This window comes from Hyperolius riggenbachi, chromosome 8, assembly GCF_040937935.1.
Source record: "Hyperolius riggenbachi isolate aHypRig1 chromosome 8, aHypRig1.pri, whole genome shotgun sequence".
NCBI lineage: Eukaryota > Metazoa > Chordata > Amphibia > Anura > Hyperoliidae > Hyperolius > Hyperolius riggenbachi.
In genome coordinates this window covers 169,672,471-169,690,431 of record NC_090653.1, presented here as the reverse complement: position 1 = coordinate 169,690,431, position 17,961 = coordinate 169,672,471, and the positions used below count along the sequence as shown (strand labels likewise).

The 17,961-nt window shown below is 46.0% G+C and overlaps 1 protein-coding gene across 2 annotated transcripts in view; it reads left to right on the top strand.

Moving 5' to 3' along the window:
• The window catches only part of STARD8 (StAR related lipid transfer domain containing 8), a 346,992-nt gene that overhangs the window by 15,967 nt on the left and 313,064 nt on the right, over positions 1 to 17,961 (top strand). The window contains exon 1 of one of the 2 annotated variants that reach the window (XM_068247661.1): positions 13,707 to 13,837. The exons of the other annotated variant lie outside the window; for it this stretch is intronic. Coding sequence (XP_068103762.1) covers positions 13,793 to 13,837 — 45 coding nt within the window. The 5' untranslated portion in view covers positions 13,707 to 13,792. Of the gene's footprint in view, positions 1 to 13,706; positions 13,838 to 17,961 lie in introns of those variants that run through there. 2 annotated transcript variants of the gene reach the window in all.

Genomic DNA, 17,961 nt, shown 5'->3' with positions numbered 1-17,961 from the left:
AGGGCAAAAAACACAGAACCTGAAGTGGTTACAATTCTTTACACACTGATAGATAAGTAAAGTTCTGATGTGCTGTTCATAATCAAGTCTTGCTTCTGTTTTCATATGCAGACAAAAGCTGGATACACGTCTGAGGGATGTCACCCAACAGTGATCGTGACCCAATCCCTCATGCAACAGTTTGAGGCTGTACAAACATGTCGCTAGCCTGCAGGCTAATGACATGTTCTTTTACTATGGTAGGGGAATGAGGGCAGACAATGCACAATGGGGTGGGCGGATCAACCAGTGATGTACCTAGGCTGAGAACCAAGTAAAACCAATCAAAGTATGAACCCGCATTCACAGTCCCTGCAGTGTTGACTTTGAAGCAGGGATCACACTTGGGGGAGTCGCATGCGGTTTGCCAGGATGCAAAATTGCAAGCAAGTAATGTTTTGCTATGGACGTTGGCAGTCAAGTGTTAAAATTAGCTAGTGGGTTAAAAATATAGGAAAATATTATTTTGCAAAAAACACAAAAAAATTGTCCATGGAAAAAAATGGCTGTTTTTCTCAGACTCATGCATGATCCCTGTGGCAGAGAAAGCTAAAATCCTGTTTCAGCTGCCTCCTAATCACTGACACTTTGGAATGGTCAATGAGATCATGGAAATGTATGCGCTTTGGTGAGGGCTGATTGGTTAATTTTCAAGCTGTACATATTGCATACAAGATTTGTATGCAGCATAGCCTTCAGCACGGCCTTCTCATCATCATTATAGACTACCACTGCACACTAGAGATGGGCCGAACCTCCGATTTTAGGTTCGCGAACCGGGTTCGCGAACTTTCGCGTAACGTTCGGTTCGCGTTAAAGTTCGCGAACCGCAATAGACTTCAATGGGGATGCGAACTTTGAAAAAAAAAATAATTATGCTGGCCACAAAACTGATGGAAAAGATGTTTCAAGGGGTCTAACACCTGGAGGGGGGCATGGCAGAGTGGGATACATGCCAAAAGTCCCGGGGAAAAATCTGGATTTGACGCAAAGCAGCGTTTTAAGGGCAGAAATCACATTGAATGCTAAATGACAGGCCTAAAGTGCTTTAAAACATCTTGCATGTGTATACATCAATCAGGTAGTGTAATTAAGGTACTGCTTCACACTGACACACCAAACTCACCGTGTAACGCACCGCAAACAGCTGTTTGTGTAGTGATGGCCGTGCTGGACTGGTGCGCACCATGGCGAGAGTGCAGGTTTTGGTGGCTTTACAGCCCATATGGTCGCCTGGCTGATGTAGCTAAATGACAGAACAGTGACTGTCCAGCTGATCAAATTTGGTCTGACCACAATGAAGCAACGACCTTATTATCTTTTGTGTGCCCCCCGAGACACTCATCTAGGCGCCGGTCATTGCTTCATTGTGATACGCAAGCCCCTTCACCACGGCAAGGTAATGATCACGAAGGGGAATGGGCGCATGTACATGCCTTTTCTTTTGTTGTTGCAGCTGCCCGCAGTGCAGCCAGAAAAATTAGGCAGTCATGTACACGCACCAGAAAAATTATTACAGCGGCCGCTGCTAGCAGCGGCCTAAAAAATTCAGCAATCCGCCTGGAGTCCCGAACCCTGTTGGTGGTGGCGGAGAAGGTAGTCAAGCGGCCTGCAGGCAGACATGCTGTGTGGAGGGACTGGGAGCGACTTAGTCTTCTTGGGGCAGCCCAGGCAGCCAGTCACACGGCGTGCAGGCAGAGATGCTGTGTGTGCGGGGACTGACTTAGTCTTGGGGCGGGCAGCAGCCCTCCAGGTTCCATGCCTCATTCATTTTGATAAAGGTGAGGTACTTAACACTTTTGTGATTTAGGCGACTTCTCTTCTCTGTGACAATGCCTCCAGCTGTGCTGAAGGTCCTTTCTGACAGGACGCTTGCGGCAGGGCAGGAGAGAAGTTGGATGGCAAATTGGGACAGCTCTGGCCACAGGTCAAGCCTGCGCACCCAGTAGTTCAAGGGTTCCTCATCGCTGTTCACAGCAGTGTCTACATCCACACTTAAGGCCAGGTAGTCGGCTACCTGCCGTTCCAGGCGTTGGTGGAGGGTGGATCCGGAAGGGCTACGGCGAGGCGTTGGACTAAAGAACGTCCGCATGTCCGACATCACCATGAGATCGCTGGAGCGTCCTGTCTTTGACTGCGTGGACACGGGAGGAGGATTAGTGGCAGTGGTACCTTGCTGGCGTTGTGCTGTCACATCACCCTTAAAGGCATTGTAAAGCATAGTTGACAGCTGGTTCTGCATGTGCTGCATCCTTTCCACCTTCCGGTGAGTTGGTAACAGGTCCGCCACTTTGTGCCTGTACCGAGGGTCTAGTAGTGTGGCCACCCAGTACAGCTCATTCCCCTTGAGGTTTTTTATACGGGGGTCCCTCAACAGGCAGGACAGCATAAAAGACGACATCTGCACAAAGTCGGATCCAGTACCCTCCATCTCCTCTTGCTCTTCATCAGTGACGTCACGTAAGTCAACCTCCTCCCCCCAGTGGGGGTGGCGGGTTCACTGAACAGGTATGCAGTGGCGGGTTCACTGAACAGTACAGGTATACAGTGGCGGGTTCACTGAACACAACAGGTATGCAGTGGCGGGTTCACTGAACAGGTATACAGTGGCGGGTTCACTGAACAGAACAGGTATACAGTTGCGGGTTCACAGAACAGGTATGCAGTGGCAGGTTCACTGAACACAACAGGTATGCAGTGGTGGGTTCACTGAACACAACAGGTATGCAGTGGTGGGTTCACTGAACACAACAGGTATGCAGTGGTGGGTTCACTGAACAGGTATGCAGTGGTGGGTTCACTGAACACAACAGGTATGCAGTGGCGGGTTCACTGAACAGTACAGGTATACAGTGGCAGGTTCACTGAACAGAACAGGTATGCAGTGGCGGGTTCACTGAACAGTACAGGTATACAGTGGCAGGTTCACTGAACAGAACAGGTATGCAGTGGCGGGTTCACTGAACAGTACAGGTATACAGTGGCAGGTTCACTGAACACAACAACAGGTATGCAGTGGCTGGTTCACTGAACACAACAGGTATGCAGTGGCGGGTTCACTGAACACAACAGGTATGCAGTGGCGGGTTCACTGAACAGGTATGCAGTGGCGGGTTCACTGAACAGTACAGGTATACAGTGGCGGGTTCACTGAACACAACAGGTATGCAGTGGCGGGTTCACTGAACAGGTATACAGTGGCGGGTTCACTGAACAGAACAGGTATACAGTGGCGGGTTCACAGAACAGGTATGCAGTGGCAGGTTCACTGAACACAACAGGTATGCAGTGGCGGGTTCACAAAACAGGTATACAGTGGCGGGTCCACTGAACAGAACAGGTATGCAGTGGCGGGTTCACTGAACAGTACAGGTATACAGTGGCAGGTTCACTGAACAGAACAGGTATGCAGTGGCGGGTTCACTGAACAGTACAGGTATACAGTGGCAGGTTCACTGAACAGAACAGGTATGCAGTGGTGGGTTCACAGCACAGGTATGCAGTGGTGGGTTCACAGAACAGGTATGCAGTGTTGGGTTCACAGCACAGGTATGCAGTGGCAGGTTCACTGAACAGGTATGCAGTGAAGGGTTCACAGCACAGGTATGCAGTGGCAGGTTCACTGAACAGGTATGCAGTGATGGGTTCACAGCACAGGTATGCAGTGGTGGGTTCACAGAACAGGTATGCAGTGGTGGGTTCACAGCACAGGTATGCAGTGGCAGGTTCACTGAACAGGTATGCAGTGATGGGTTCACAGAACAGGTATGCAGTGGCAGGTTCACTGAACAGGTATGCAGTGGTGGGTTCACAGTACAGGTATGCAGTGGTGGGTTCACAGAACAGGTATGCAGTGATGGGTTCACAGAACAGGTATGCAGTGGCAGGTTCACTGAACAGGTATGCAGTGGTGGGTTCACAGTACAGGTATGCAGTGGTGGGTTCACAGAACAGGTATGCAACCAGCCAGGAACAAGTTAAGCCCAACTAATCTTTCCCTGAGAGACAGTCTGCAGCAGCTCGCCCTACTCTCACTAACGCAGGCAGCACACGAGTGACCGTAATGGCCACCGCTGCCTGCCTTATATAAGGGGGGGTGGGGCTCCAGGGGCTAGTGTAGCATAATTGGCTACACTGGGCCTGCTGACTGTGATGTAGAGGGTCAAAGTTGACCCTCAAGGTGCAATATGGGGCGAACCGAACTTCCGCAAAAGTTCGCCAGCGGGACGCGAACCACCGAAGTTCGCGTGGAACCGTTCGCCGGCGAACCGTTCGGCCCATCTTTACTGCACACTTTAACCAGCTGAGCGGTCTGGACGAGCTCAGCTCGTCCAACACCGCCAGCGGCTGCCGCTCAGGCCCTGCTGGGCCGATTTTAATGAAATAAAAAGCAGCACACGCAGCCGGCACTTTGCCAGCCGCGTGTGCTGCCTGATCGCCGCCGCTCTGCGGCGATTCGCCGCGAGCAGCGGCGAAAGAGGGCCCCCCTAGCCGCCTGAGCCCTGCGCAGCCGGAACAAAAAGTTCCGGCCAGCGCTAAGGGCTGGATCGGAGGCGGCTGACGTCAGGACGTCACTCCGCTCGTCGCTATGGCGACGATATAAGCAAAACAAGGAAGGCCGCTCATTGCGGCCTTCCTTGTTTATTCTGGGCGCCGGAGGCGATCGGAAGATCGCCTCCGGAGCGCCCTCTAGTGGGCTTTCATGCAGCCAACTTTCAGTTGGCTGCATGAAATAGTTTTTTTTTTATTTAAAAAAAACCCTCCCGCAGCCACCCTGGCGATTTAATCAGAACGCCAGGGTGGTTAAAAAAGTGTAGGCTACGTTAGGTAGAGTTAGTGAGAGAGATAGGATAGGCAAGGTCAAAGTTTGATATCGGTTCAGGTACATATATTCTGTTCATCTGCAATAATTTACCACTCTCACCTGACTCCATAATTAGTGGGCACCCTTTCACGCACAGCTAGTGTTAGGAGTAGGTGGGGGAGAACAATTATGTAATTATGGCGCACATACTGAATTCAAGTAGCAGCTACAAACTTAGTGGTGGATGGACCAAATTAGTGAAGGTAGGAGAAATATGTTTAGACATTGCAAATTATCAGAAAGCTTAGGCTAGGTTCACAGTGGGAACTGTAAAAAAAGGAACACAACACAATGGAATAAAGAAGTTGCACCTCACGTTATGCGACCTTTGCACTGCAGACGGTAAAGCATACAGTCACTGAAAATCTCCATCTTCACTGTTAACCCACAGATTATGCGCAAACTCACTGCATGCACCATGTTGGGATACTGCTGTCCATTGGAATGCATTGAACTGGATACACTCTGATCGTTGCATAGACTTACCATTGCAGTGCAAATTTTTGAGCTAATTATTGTTCTAAGGTCACTGGGAGACATTTTTCAAGAGTGTCTGAAACAAAATATTGGAAGGTTTTTAGAAATCCATGCAGAACTGTCTCAGACATCTTAAGAAATCACTAGATATTGCAGTTTCTTTCTTGAACTGTTCTTGAAGGAGTACTGTATCCCCTTAACCTCCTGAGCGGTATGCCCAACACTGTGTAGGGCAAGACATTTTTGCAGAGAGCAGTATGCCCGACACAGTGTCGAGCATGCCGCTCAGGGGGTTTTCCTAGGTACAGCAGCCCGACAGTATAAGTTAGATAGGCGCAGGGGCTCCTGTACAATGTGGCCATCAATAAGTGTGTTAGTAAGAGTAGTCCGCACCCTCGATCCCCCATAATCCCCCAATGCAGCCACTATATACATACCCAGCCTTGCTCCAGGAATGGCTGCAGACTCCCTGCACAGCCGCGGTATTCTCCGCAATCGGGAGTATCGGGACTGACATCATTACATTGACGTCGTCATGACGCAGATGTCATTACTTCAGTCCCGATCTTCCCCGTCTCAGAGAATACCGCAGCTGTGCAGGGAGCCTGCAGCCATCGCTGGAGCAAGGCTTTAAATAGGAGGAGTTATGAAGGTTTCTCAGACAGTGCAATGTGTGAGGGAAATTGCTTTTGCTGAGGTAACCAATACATCTGCTGCATTGTATCAATGCAGGATTAAGACAGTACAGTTTCAAAAGAGTCAGCGGGGGAGGAGCACAGGGCCGCCTTCAGGGCATCACAGGGAGGACTGGTGTGCGGGGCCCAAGTGAATCTGGAGCCCGGTGAATAGTGCTACACATGGGCCCCAGCTGCAGTCTGTGCCTGCCCATTAAGGGCATCACAGGGAGGACTGGTGTACGGGGCCCAAGTGCATCTGGAGCCTGGCGAATAGTGCTACACATGGGCCCCAGCTGCAGTCTGTGCCTGCCCGTTAACCACTTGAGGACCGTGCGATTTTAACAATACAGATTCTCTTTAAGGACCAGACCCTTTTTTTCCATTCAGACCACTGCAGCTTTCACGGTTTATTGCTCGCTCATACAACCTACCACCTAAATGAATTTTGGCTCCTTTTCTTGTCACTAATAAAAATTTCTTTTGGTGCTATTTGATTGCTGCTGCGATTTTTACTTTTTATTATATTCATCAAAAAAGACATGAATTTTGTCAAAAAAAAGATTTTTTTTTTAACTTTCTGTGCTGACATTTTTCAAATAAAGTAAAATTTATGTATACATGCAGCACGAAAAATGTGGACAATCATGTTTTAATAAAAAAAACCCCATTCAGCCTATATTGATTGGTTTGGGTAAAAGTTATAGCGTTTACAAACTATGGTGCAAAAAGTGGATTTTCCCATTTTGAAGCATCTATGACTTTTCTGACCACCTGTCATGTTTCATGAGGGGCTAGAATTCCAGGATAGTATAAAAACCCCCCAAATGACCCCATTTTGGAAAGAAGACATCCCAAAGTATTCACTGAGAGGCATGGTGAGTTCATATAAGATTTTATTTTTTGTCACAAGTTAGCGGAAAATGACACTTTGTGACAAAAAAGAAAAAAAAAAGTTTCCATTTCTGCTAACTTGCGACCAAAAAAAATGAAATCTGCCACGGACTCACTATGCTCCTCTCTGAATACCTTGAAGTGTCTACTTTCCAAAATGGGGTAATTTGTGGGGTGTGTTTACTGTCCTGGCATTTTGGGGGGTGCTAATTGTAAGCACCCCTGTAAAGCCTAAAGGTGCTCATTGGACTTTGGGCCCCTTAGCGCAGTTAGGCTGCAAAAAAGTGCCACACTGCCCTGGCATTTTACGGGCCCAAAACTGTGAGTAGTCTGGAAACCAAATGTCTCGAAATGATTGTTCAGGGGTATAAGCATCTGCAAATTTTGATGACAGGTGGTCTATGAGGGGACGAATTTTGTGGAACCGGTCATAAGCAGGGTGGCCTTTTAGATGACAGGTTGTATTGGGCCTGATCTGATGGATAGGAGTGCTAGGGGGGTGACAGAAGGTGATTGATGGGTGTCTCAGGGGGTGGTTAGAGGGGAAAATAGATGCAATCAATGCACTGGGGAGGTGATCGGAAGGGGGTCTGAGGGGGATCTGAGGGTTTGGCCGAGTGATCAGGAGCCCACACGGGGCAAATTAGGAACTGATCTGATGGGTAGGTGTGCTAGGGGGTGTCAGGAGGTGATTGATGGGTGTCTCAAGGTGTGATTAGAGGGGGGAATAGATGCAAGCAATGCACTGGCGAGGTGATCAGGGCTGGGGTGTGAGGGCGTTCTGAGGGTGTGGGCGGGTGATTGAGTGCCCTAGGGGCAGATAAGGGTCTAATCTGATGGGTAGCAGTGACAGGGGGTGATTGATGGGTAATTAGTGGGTGTTTAGGGTAGAGAACAGATGTAAACAATGCACTTGGGAGGTGATCTGACGTCGGATCTGCGGGCGATCTATTGGTGTGGGTGGTTGATCAGATTGCCCGCAAGGGGCAGGTTAGGGGCTGATTGATGGGTGGCAGAGACAGGGGGTGATTGATGGGTGGCAGTGACAGGGGGTGATTGATGGGCGATTGATAGGTGATTGACAGGTGATCAGTAGGTTATTACAGGGAAGAACAGATGTAAATAATGCACTGGCAAATTGATAAGGGGGGGTCTGAGGGCAATCTGAGCGTGTAGGCGGGTGATTGGATGCCCACAAGGGGCAGATTAGGGTCTGATCTGATGGGTAACAGTGACAGGTGGTGATAGGGGGTGATTGATGGGTGATTGATGGGTAATTAGTGGGTGTTTAGGGTAGAGAACAGATGTAAACAATGCACTTGGGAGTGATCTGACGTCGGATCTGCGGGCGATCTATTGGTGTGGGTGGGTGATCAGATTGCCCGCAAGGGGCAGGTTAGGGCCTGATTGATGGGTGGCAGTGACAGGAGGTGATTGATGGGTGATTGACAGGTGATTGACAGGTGATCAGTGGGTTATTACAGGGGGGATAGAGGCATACAGTACACAGGGGGGGCGGTCTGGGGGGGGGGGGTCTGGGGAGAATCTGAGGGATGGGGGGGTGATCAGGAGGGAGCAGGGGGCAGTTTAGGGAATAAAAAAAAATAGTGTCGACAGATAGTGACAGGGAGTGATTGATGGGTGATTGGGTGCAAACAGGGGTCTGGGGGGGGGGGTCTGATGGGGTGCTGTGGGCGATCAGGGGGCAGGGAGGGAGAAATCAGTGTGCTTGGGTGCAGACTAGAGTGGCTGCAGCCTGCCCTGGTGGTCCCTCGGACACTGGGACCACCAGGGCAGGAGGCAGCTTGTATAATAGGCTTTGTATACATTACAAAGCCTATTATACGCAATGATCGGCGGATATGTGTATTCCTCCGCCCGCCGGCGCTGCTAAGTGGCCGGCGAGCTGGAGGCTAAATCCCTGGCCATCGATCCCCGGCGGAGGATCGCATCACTGATGACGCGATCGCTCCGCCCATGCCCGTACAAGGACCGCCGCCTCTGTGCATGCGGCGGTCCTTGCAGGATCCACTTTCCGGCCCCCCCTGTGCAGTGGGTGGTCGGCAAGTGGTTAAGGTGGGGAGAGGTGTCGGGAGGTTCATCCAGGATTTACCTTAGTTAGTGAATAAAGTTAACCTGAGACAAATGGGAGAAAAGGATTTTTACTTATCTGGGGCTCCTTCTAGCCTCCTGTAGTTTCAGCTCCCTCGATAACCTTCCTCTCCCATCCGTTGTGCTCCTGTGAAGTCTGCACAATCCATCTGGGTTGCAGGGCACTGAATATGGATTGATCTGAGTCACCGAAGCTGGAAACTATCTGTGCAATCAGTGGCGTAGCTAGAGATTATGGGGCCCTATAGCAAAAATTTCATGGGGCCCTCAAATGTAGGGGCGCTTAAGCAATGCCACCTGCCCTTACCCAAACGATATGAGTTAACTGGGCAATTTACATTCTCGTGAAATCTACTCTGGCGAATTACTACTTACTGAAAAGTAGTTCGTGAATACATTAAGTACCACCTGGGCCCCCTCTGCTACAGGGCCCTATAGCAGCTGCTATGGCTGCTATGGCGATTGCTACGCCCCTGTGTGCAATCACAGTTAGTCTACATGAACTGAGCATACGCAGAACGCTCCCAACCATGGGAATGTGTGAAATGGAATACACAAATGTTAGTGTGTTCAGGCCTACAAAGATTGTGATTTGCTATATGATGGCAGAGGGGAGTGAGGGAGGCCCAGTAATTTTGCCTAGTATGAGGCCCAAAAATTTCTGATTGCGGCCCTGGAGGAGCACTTCACAAATGTCTATGTCTTCATCATGTCTAGTCTACACTGCACAATCTGTAGAAGTGCTATTAAGCACTTCTTAATCTGTGATCTCTTTCGGAGGGACAGTCCCTCTTTAGGAGCCCCGTCCCTCTGTCCCTCTTTCCTCCTCATTTGTCCCTCTTTCAGGACTTTGTCCCTCTTTCTATGTAAATAAATGTACTTCTCTACTAAAAAATGTGTTTGATTGACTCTAAACGTTATTCCCATCCTTTAAATTGATATATTACTAATTGTAAAATGTTAATAAGAAGGAAAATTAACCAGGATAGAAAGGACCACTGTGGTTTGAATTATAAAACAACATATTTTTCTTATTAAATATTTATCGTATGCGTGACTAGGGACGTGTCGGGGGCATGATTAGGGGTGTTGAAGGGGTGTGGCATGGGTGTGGCTTAAGTGTCCCTCTTTCTTATCTCAAAAAGTTGGGAGGTATGCAGTTAAGCAATGAATTTGCACTTTAGTGCAGTTCTAGAAATGCATGCTAAACTTTCGCTATTAAGTAGGATTTAAAGAGAACCCGAGGTGGGTTTGAAAAATTTTATCTGCATACAGAGGCTGGATCTGCCTATACAGCCCAGCCTCTGTTGCTATCCCAAACCCCCCTAAGGTCCCCCTGCACTCTGCAATCCCTAATAAATCACAGCCACGCTGCTGACAAACAGCTTGTCAGAGCTGGCTGTGTTTATCTCTATAGTGTCAGTCTGCTGCTCTCCCCGCCTCCTGCAGAACTCCAGTCCCCGCCTGCATCCCTTCCCTCCCTGCTGATTAGAGGGAAGGGATGGAGGCAGGGACCGGAGCTATGCAGGAGGCGGGGGAGCAGCCGAGACTGACACTACAGATGTAAACACAGCCTCACAGCACGGCTGTGATTTATGGGGGATTGCAGAGTGCAGGGGGACCTTAGGGGGGTTTGGGATAGCAACAGAGGCTGGGCTGTATAGGCAGATCCAGCCTCTGTATGCAGATAACATTCTTTAAACACACCTCGGGTTCTCTTTAAGAAGTTTCTTATTATCATTCTGAGCTGTTCACCCTGCTGGTTAGAACTGTTTAAGATGAAAAAACTGTCAGTATTGCTTTGATGAATCTGGCCCACTGACTTGTCACATTGTATTGTTCAAAGTTATGTGGCCGAGGCCAAAACCTGCTGTAAGATCAGATGAATGAAAACTAATAAAACTTGTTATAAAAAAAAAAGTCTCTGTCCAGTATCTATTGCAGTTCACACACATTTTAATGTGTGCGTTATGCAACTGACCACTGTGAATCCAGCAGTGTCACCACAAAAATCAAATTTCAACAGCAACTGGTCTGAGTGTATTAAGTGATAAAGATGCTAATCCTGCATTCAAAACTTTCAAAACTTTTTCTGCTCTTATGATTTGGAGTTATCACATACTTAAAGGGGAACTGAAGAGAGAGGTATATTGAGGCTGCCATGTTTATTTCCTTTTAAGCAATACCAGTTGCCTGGCAGCCCTGCTGATCCTCTGCCTCTAATACTATTAGCCATAGCCCCTGTGCAAGCATGCAGCTGATCAGGTGTTTCAGACTTTAAAGTCAGATCTGACAAGATTAGCTGCATGCTTGTTTCTGGTGTTATTCAGATACTACTGCAGAGAAATAGACCAGCAGGGCTGCCAGGCAACTGGTATTGATTAAAAGGAAATAAATATGACAGCCTCCGTATACCTCTTACTTCAGTTCCCCTTTAAGGAGCACTGACCCTTTAGTAGTCAGTGCCAAACAGTTGCATGCTGGGGGTTCTTTTTATCTATAATATATTCCTCCTCTTCCCTTTATTTCCCTGCCAGCTGCTTATCTGAAACCTGATCCCCTGCTCACTTGTGTTTACAAGCAAGGCTGAGGTGACTCAGCGATTAGAGGAGAAAAGAAAAAAGTAAAGGGCAGAAATGACATCACTAGTTAGCCTACACTGTGGGCAAAAGACATGGCCCCCACCAGGAACAGAATTCTCTTCATTTACTGTATAACATTCACTGAAATCAAAACATGGACAGTACAATACATGTGTTATGTAAGTAGATCAAGTATTTATCTACTTATATATGTGTTTATTTTCCCCTGGCATAGTATGGCTGATCCTCCTGCTTTAGGGTCTATTTCCACTAGGAGCTGTGGCCCTTTTTGATTCGCTGTGGCTTCCATACTACTGCAAAGCCACAGCCCGAATCACTTGGTCATGCCATACACGGCTATAGGGGTTCGGGTGCAGCTGCAGAAAAATGCAGCATGCCGTCCAGAATTGCAGCGCAGCATGCCGTCCAGAATTGCACCACCGTGCAATCTGGACAGCAAAACATTACATTGATAGGCAGAGTTTACCCGCTGCAGATTCGGTCTGGACGTAGTGGAAACGGGCTCTGAAATGAATCCTGAAGCGAGAGGTTTATGGAGGATTTCCATTTTTATTTTTCTTTAAACAATACACGTTGCTTGGCAGTCCTGCTGATCATTCTGGCATCAGTAGTGTCTAAATCACACACCTAAAACAAGCTTAAAGAGAACCCGAGGTGGGTTTGAAAAATCCTATTAGGACACAGAGGCACATTCTGCATACAATGCTTAGCCTCTGTGGTGGTGACTGACAGCCTTCAGGTAAACAGCCAACTAGCGACAATATGTGTGCCGCTAGCCTGACAGGTTTTTTATGGGGGACAGCAGCGCAAGGGGGGAGGCTGGGAATTGTATGCAGAATGTGCCTCTGTGTCCTTATAGGATTTTTCAAACCCACCTCAGATTCTCTTTAAGTTAATCTTGTCAGATTTTTGTCAGAGACATCTGATTAAATGCTTATTTAGGGTCTATGGCTAAAAAGTAATAGGTGCAGCAGGACAGCCAGGCAATGTGCATTGTTTAAAATAAATATGTCAATTCCCTCTCACTTCTGGTTCCATTTAAAGGTGGTATATACAAGAGTACACATCATGCTGCTGCTAGGAAACCTGAAAGAAATGTCTGTAGCACCACATTTGAATTTCCTTTATAGCAATCATATTTAACTTCCATTATATGTACCTGCATAAATCAATTTATTGCCACTGGCAATAAATTGATTTATGCAGGTACATATAATGGAAGTTAAATATGATTGCTATAAAGGAAATTCAAATGTGGTGCTATATTACCAGTAGAAGAATGGTACAGGTCTCAGTAGAAGACTGTGCTGAGAGGTACTGGCCCCTCATTTTTCATCCTCTGTTACTTGCTTGGTGGTGTCTTAAAATGCATTTTATTGATACGGTGTGAAAATATCACCTAGGAGAAAACATTAATTTAATATGGACCAATGTATTCGTTGTGCTATCGGGGCCCAGCATACATAGTTATACATGTAGGAATACGTTGAGAGGAAAAGTGACTGTGTATGTTAAGTGAGGAAACTGATTATGTTGGCAAGTTGTCAACTTCCTGTATCATCTACATGGAAGGAATGTTATAATCATTTGGCTGGAGTCCAGAAGTAACAGAAGAAGATATATCAATCTTAGAAATATGAGTTGGTGATTTGTACTTCTCTTTTTGAAGTAAAATGCGAGGGTGTTAAGGCCCTGCTCATAGTGATAGAAAAGGGTTAAACTAGTAACTCTGAAATGACAGTATGTTTTCCATTCCCTCTATATTCATAAATCCTGACCTACAAATGGGTTCGGAGCCCTTCTGAGAAGTATAAATAGATTGCTTGTAGAGTAAAAATGTTTTCCCTTGAAAATTGCAGCGCTGTTCTCTGATGATGCCAGATCGGAACATGAACACGTTCTCTTTGCCAAGATATTTTATTAAGAGATGCTGTCCAACCAACAGGATAACTGTGCAGGATTTGAATGAGCCACTCCGCCTTTCTCTCCCTCCCTCCTCTCTTTCCTCACTGACAGCGCTGCACACAGCTGTTCCAAGCTCGTTTTCCCATGGAGCTGCCTGGAGCTGTGTGCGTATCGGGATATAGTTTGCCCCAGAATCCCCTCTGAGGGTTCTCCTGCCCCCCGACATGCCGCTGCTGGATTTGTTCAGGGCTTGCTTCAAACAGGCAAAGGTAATGTGGGACGCAGAGCAAGTGACAGCTGCTGGGGATGGAGAAAAGGCTCCAATGTCACTGCTATTTTTGGGTATGACATGTGAAAGATTATATACAAAAATGTATGTGTCTGGGTAAAGTTATGTGATTACCATGAAGAGGTAGATTAGATAGGTAAAGTGATTTTGAAATACTTCCTCCTTTTTTCTGATTTTGCTATTACCTTTTTAGCCATTTGAATGTTGTTTCTAATTTTTACCCAAAATGTAAATTTAGGCAGGAAAAAAGTGAGCATGACTGTTTTAAAATTTGAATTTTCGAGAAACAATCATATCAACCATGGGAGTAATTAGTTTTGCTACTTGGCTACAATACTTGCAGCTAATTTCTTCTTAAAATGACACATCAGTAGTCACAACACAATTATAGGATTTTAGCCTACTCTCCATTTTTCACAGGGTTACTTTAACTTGGGTTTTGTGCATACATGTAATGCTTCAGGTCCTGTCACAGCATCTCTATTGGTTTCAAGTGAGGTAAAAACCATTTATTTTGTGTAGACTTGCGTCTTTATTTCAGGTCATCTCCTGCTGCATAATACAGATTATAGATTTTAGTTATAGCTTGTGGTCAGATGACCGGTTATCCTCCTTAAAGTAAGATGTATCCAACTTTAAGGGAGTGAGACTCACTCCTGAGACATGAATTGGGTCCGCCTCTTCCTCCCTCACTAAGTAGCTCCAAGTGGCTAGCCAATAGGAGTAGTATAGTGAGGATGGAGGAGTTAGTCACAATGGGCCAGATTTATCAAAGCATTACGGACAGTTTTTTCTTCTTAAACAGTTCCAACCAGCAGGGGGAACTGTTCTGCATGATAATAAGAAACTTCAGAAATTCTACTTGATAGCAGCAGTTTAGTGTGAATTTCTAAAACTGCACTACAGTTAATAAAAGTGAAAATCCATCCCTAAACTGCCACCGCTGCATAATTCTAATACACCTCTGTTTATTACTTGGATTCCTGACTATGAAATACAACAAAGAGGTTCAGGGAATTTTGTAAATTTCTATTCAGATGTGCGTTAAAGCTTATCTAGTACAGCACAGCACACAATTGAAGATTTTTTCAGTAATGGGAAGTTTCCAGGTTATGAAGCAGCAAAGCATCTTGGGACCATCTCACTATTACCACTGCGTTTCGCTATTGGAACAATGTTCTGACTGTGTATATTTGCTTTATCTTAGATATGTATGGCAATGATTGCCGCTTTGCTTGGCTGCCATGAAGCCCATTTTTGCTCTTTGTTATTGTAGAGTTGAGAATATTAACCTTTGAAAAGGCTAGAATAGACTTTTAGGCCTAGTTCACAGTGCTCAGTTGCATTGCAGTGCTCAGTTGCATTCTGCATTTCAACTCACTGCCCAAACAATTCTATGGGCCTGTTCCTAGTACTGCGTTTTAACTGATCACGTTATTCTAACTTGTTGCATGCAAGTTTTGTATTAAAGTCTATGTCCAGTCACCATTGCAGTTCACACACATTATAATGTGTGCATTATACAACTCACCACTGTAAATCCAGCCTCAATCTTTGGTCTTCTCCTAGAATGTTATATGACTTCTTTGATGTTCAGTGCCTTTGAAGTATTTCTGGCAGTTAAAGGGGCACTATGGCGAAATTTTTTTAAAATTTTAAATATGTGCAAACATATACAAATAAGAAGTAGTTTTTTTCCAAAGTAAAATGAGCCATAAATTACTTTTCTCCTATGTTGCCTTCACTTAGGCCCTGTTCACACTTGCGTTTTGGCATGCAAGCGGACCGGATCCGGATCGTATCAGGACCTGATTCGGATTGGAACCGTACCGTACGGTTCCGATCCGGATCCGATCCGGTCCGTTTGCATCAGGACTGCTTCAGGCTGCCATCCGGATCCGTGGGGGGAAAAAAAAAGAAATAACAAAATACCTTAAAATTTGTTGGGGTCTGCAGAAGGTGCACCTGGTGCACCCGTAGAATCAGGTCCTCCGCTGTAGGCCTCACCTCCACCTCCGACATACTGCCAAAACAGCTCCAGCACGTGTGTCACTGCTGCTCCACTCCAGATATGCTGGGTCCATGTGTCCCCATCCGAAATGGCCGCTATAAATACGCATAGGAAGTGGGGTAGAACGTCCGGTGTTGTCTCCAGTGTGTTCTGTGCTTCCGTTTCCCATTGCTTTCATATTTCCGGATGGTGCAGTCAGGCTCCGGTCCGGGTGCATGGGCCGGATGATCCGGACCGAAAAATAGCGCATGTTGCAAAAGCGTACTGTACGGAACGGACGCGTGTGAACGTCCGCATAGCCTTTGCATTGCTATGCGGAACGTACGTTCCGTTTGTACAGTATACGGTCCAGATCCGGCCCGGCGAATCCGGACAGGGAACGCTAATGTGAACCGAGCCTTACAGTAGGTAGTAGAAATCTGACAGAAGCAACAGGTTTTGGACTAGTCCATCTCTTCATAGGGGATTCTCAGGGATTTATTTATTTTCAAAAGCACTTAGTGAATGGCAGTTGTTCTGTCCAACTGCCAAAAAACTGTGTAGCGGGCAGAGAAAGCTGGTCAGCATCACTGTTTAAATCCTTTTTAGGGAGTATCTTTATAAAGAATAAAAGCCTGAGAATCCCCTATGAAGAGATGGACTACTCTAAAACCTGTCACTTCTGTCAGATTTCTACTACCTACTGTAAGTGACAGCAACATAGGAGAAAAGTAATTTATGTCTCATTTTACTCAGGAAAAAACGTACTTCTTATTTGTCTATGTTTGCACATGTTTACAATTTTTAAATTTTTCGCCATAGTGCCCCTTTAAAGGGACTCCGAGCAGTGCAGAAACTATGGAAAGATGCACATCATTTTAAAGCTCTCTTTCTCCTCTTTCCAATGATATATAAACCGCCACCCTACGCCTTTTAGTTTTCGCTATTTTCGCGATTGAAATTGCCGCGGCCGCGATTTCGATCGCAAAAATAGAGAAAACTAAAAGGCGTGGGGCAACGATTTAGGTGTCGTCAGAAAGAGGAGAAAGAGAGCTTTAAAATGATATCCATCAAGCCATAGTTATATTGTATTACACAGGGCGACTTTTTGTCAAAGTCAGCAGCTGCATTCAGCAAAATGGAGCTGCTGACACTGGGGAGAGTGTCGTCCTGTGTAATACAATATAACTATGGCTTGATGGATATCATTTTAAAGCTCTCTTTCTCCTCTTTCTGACGACACCTAAATCGTTGCCCTACACCTTTTAGTTTTCTCTCGAAATCGCGGCCGCGGCAATTTCAATCGCGAAAATAGCGAAAACTAAAAGACGTAGGGTGGTGGTTTATATATCATTGGAAAGAGGAGAAAGAGCGCTTTAAAATGATATGCATCTTTCCATAGTTTCTGCACTGCTCGGAGTCCCTTTAAGCCACTCCTGGAAGGTATGCCACTGTTCCAGGTATTCTCCATTTGGAAATATAGTTGTTCTCACTGTTTTCAATCGATTTCTAATCTTTTCAAGACATATATCACAACAAATTTTCTGATCTCTTCTGGGACTCATTTTGATAGCGGCTCAGCATTATTGTAAATACTTGGTGGTGACTGGATCATTCTTGTGGTATTATTTAATATATAGTGAGGTTTAGATTCATGGAGGCTTGCAATTATGTCTGCTGTTTTCATTCATATGAATCTAATTATGGAGTGAATTTAGTTAGGTGGATGAATGCCTGGGTGACATGATTTTTGCTGTTCTTTGTTGATCTTTGTTGTTGGAGTTATTTTGTCTATGGAAAATCGATCGGAAATCAGATCGTACCTGTTGGAAATAATCGATCTGACAGTAAATCTGTCAGAAAATTGTATCGTGTGTACCTAGCATAACATTCCTGCTGACAGCTGGAGTCTGTCACACATACCTTCAGCTTCTTCCAATGCCACATGTGTTTTTTTCAGCGCCCGTCCAGCTGAGAATGCTGCTATACATATCTCTTTGAGTCATTAGAGGATTCTCCACATTTTTAACTGTTTAATTTATTTTTGGTGATTTTACAGATGTTCAAATATGTAAATAAGATTTTTTTTTCTGCTGCATCTTCATTCAGGACTG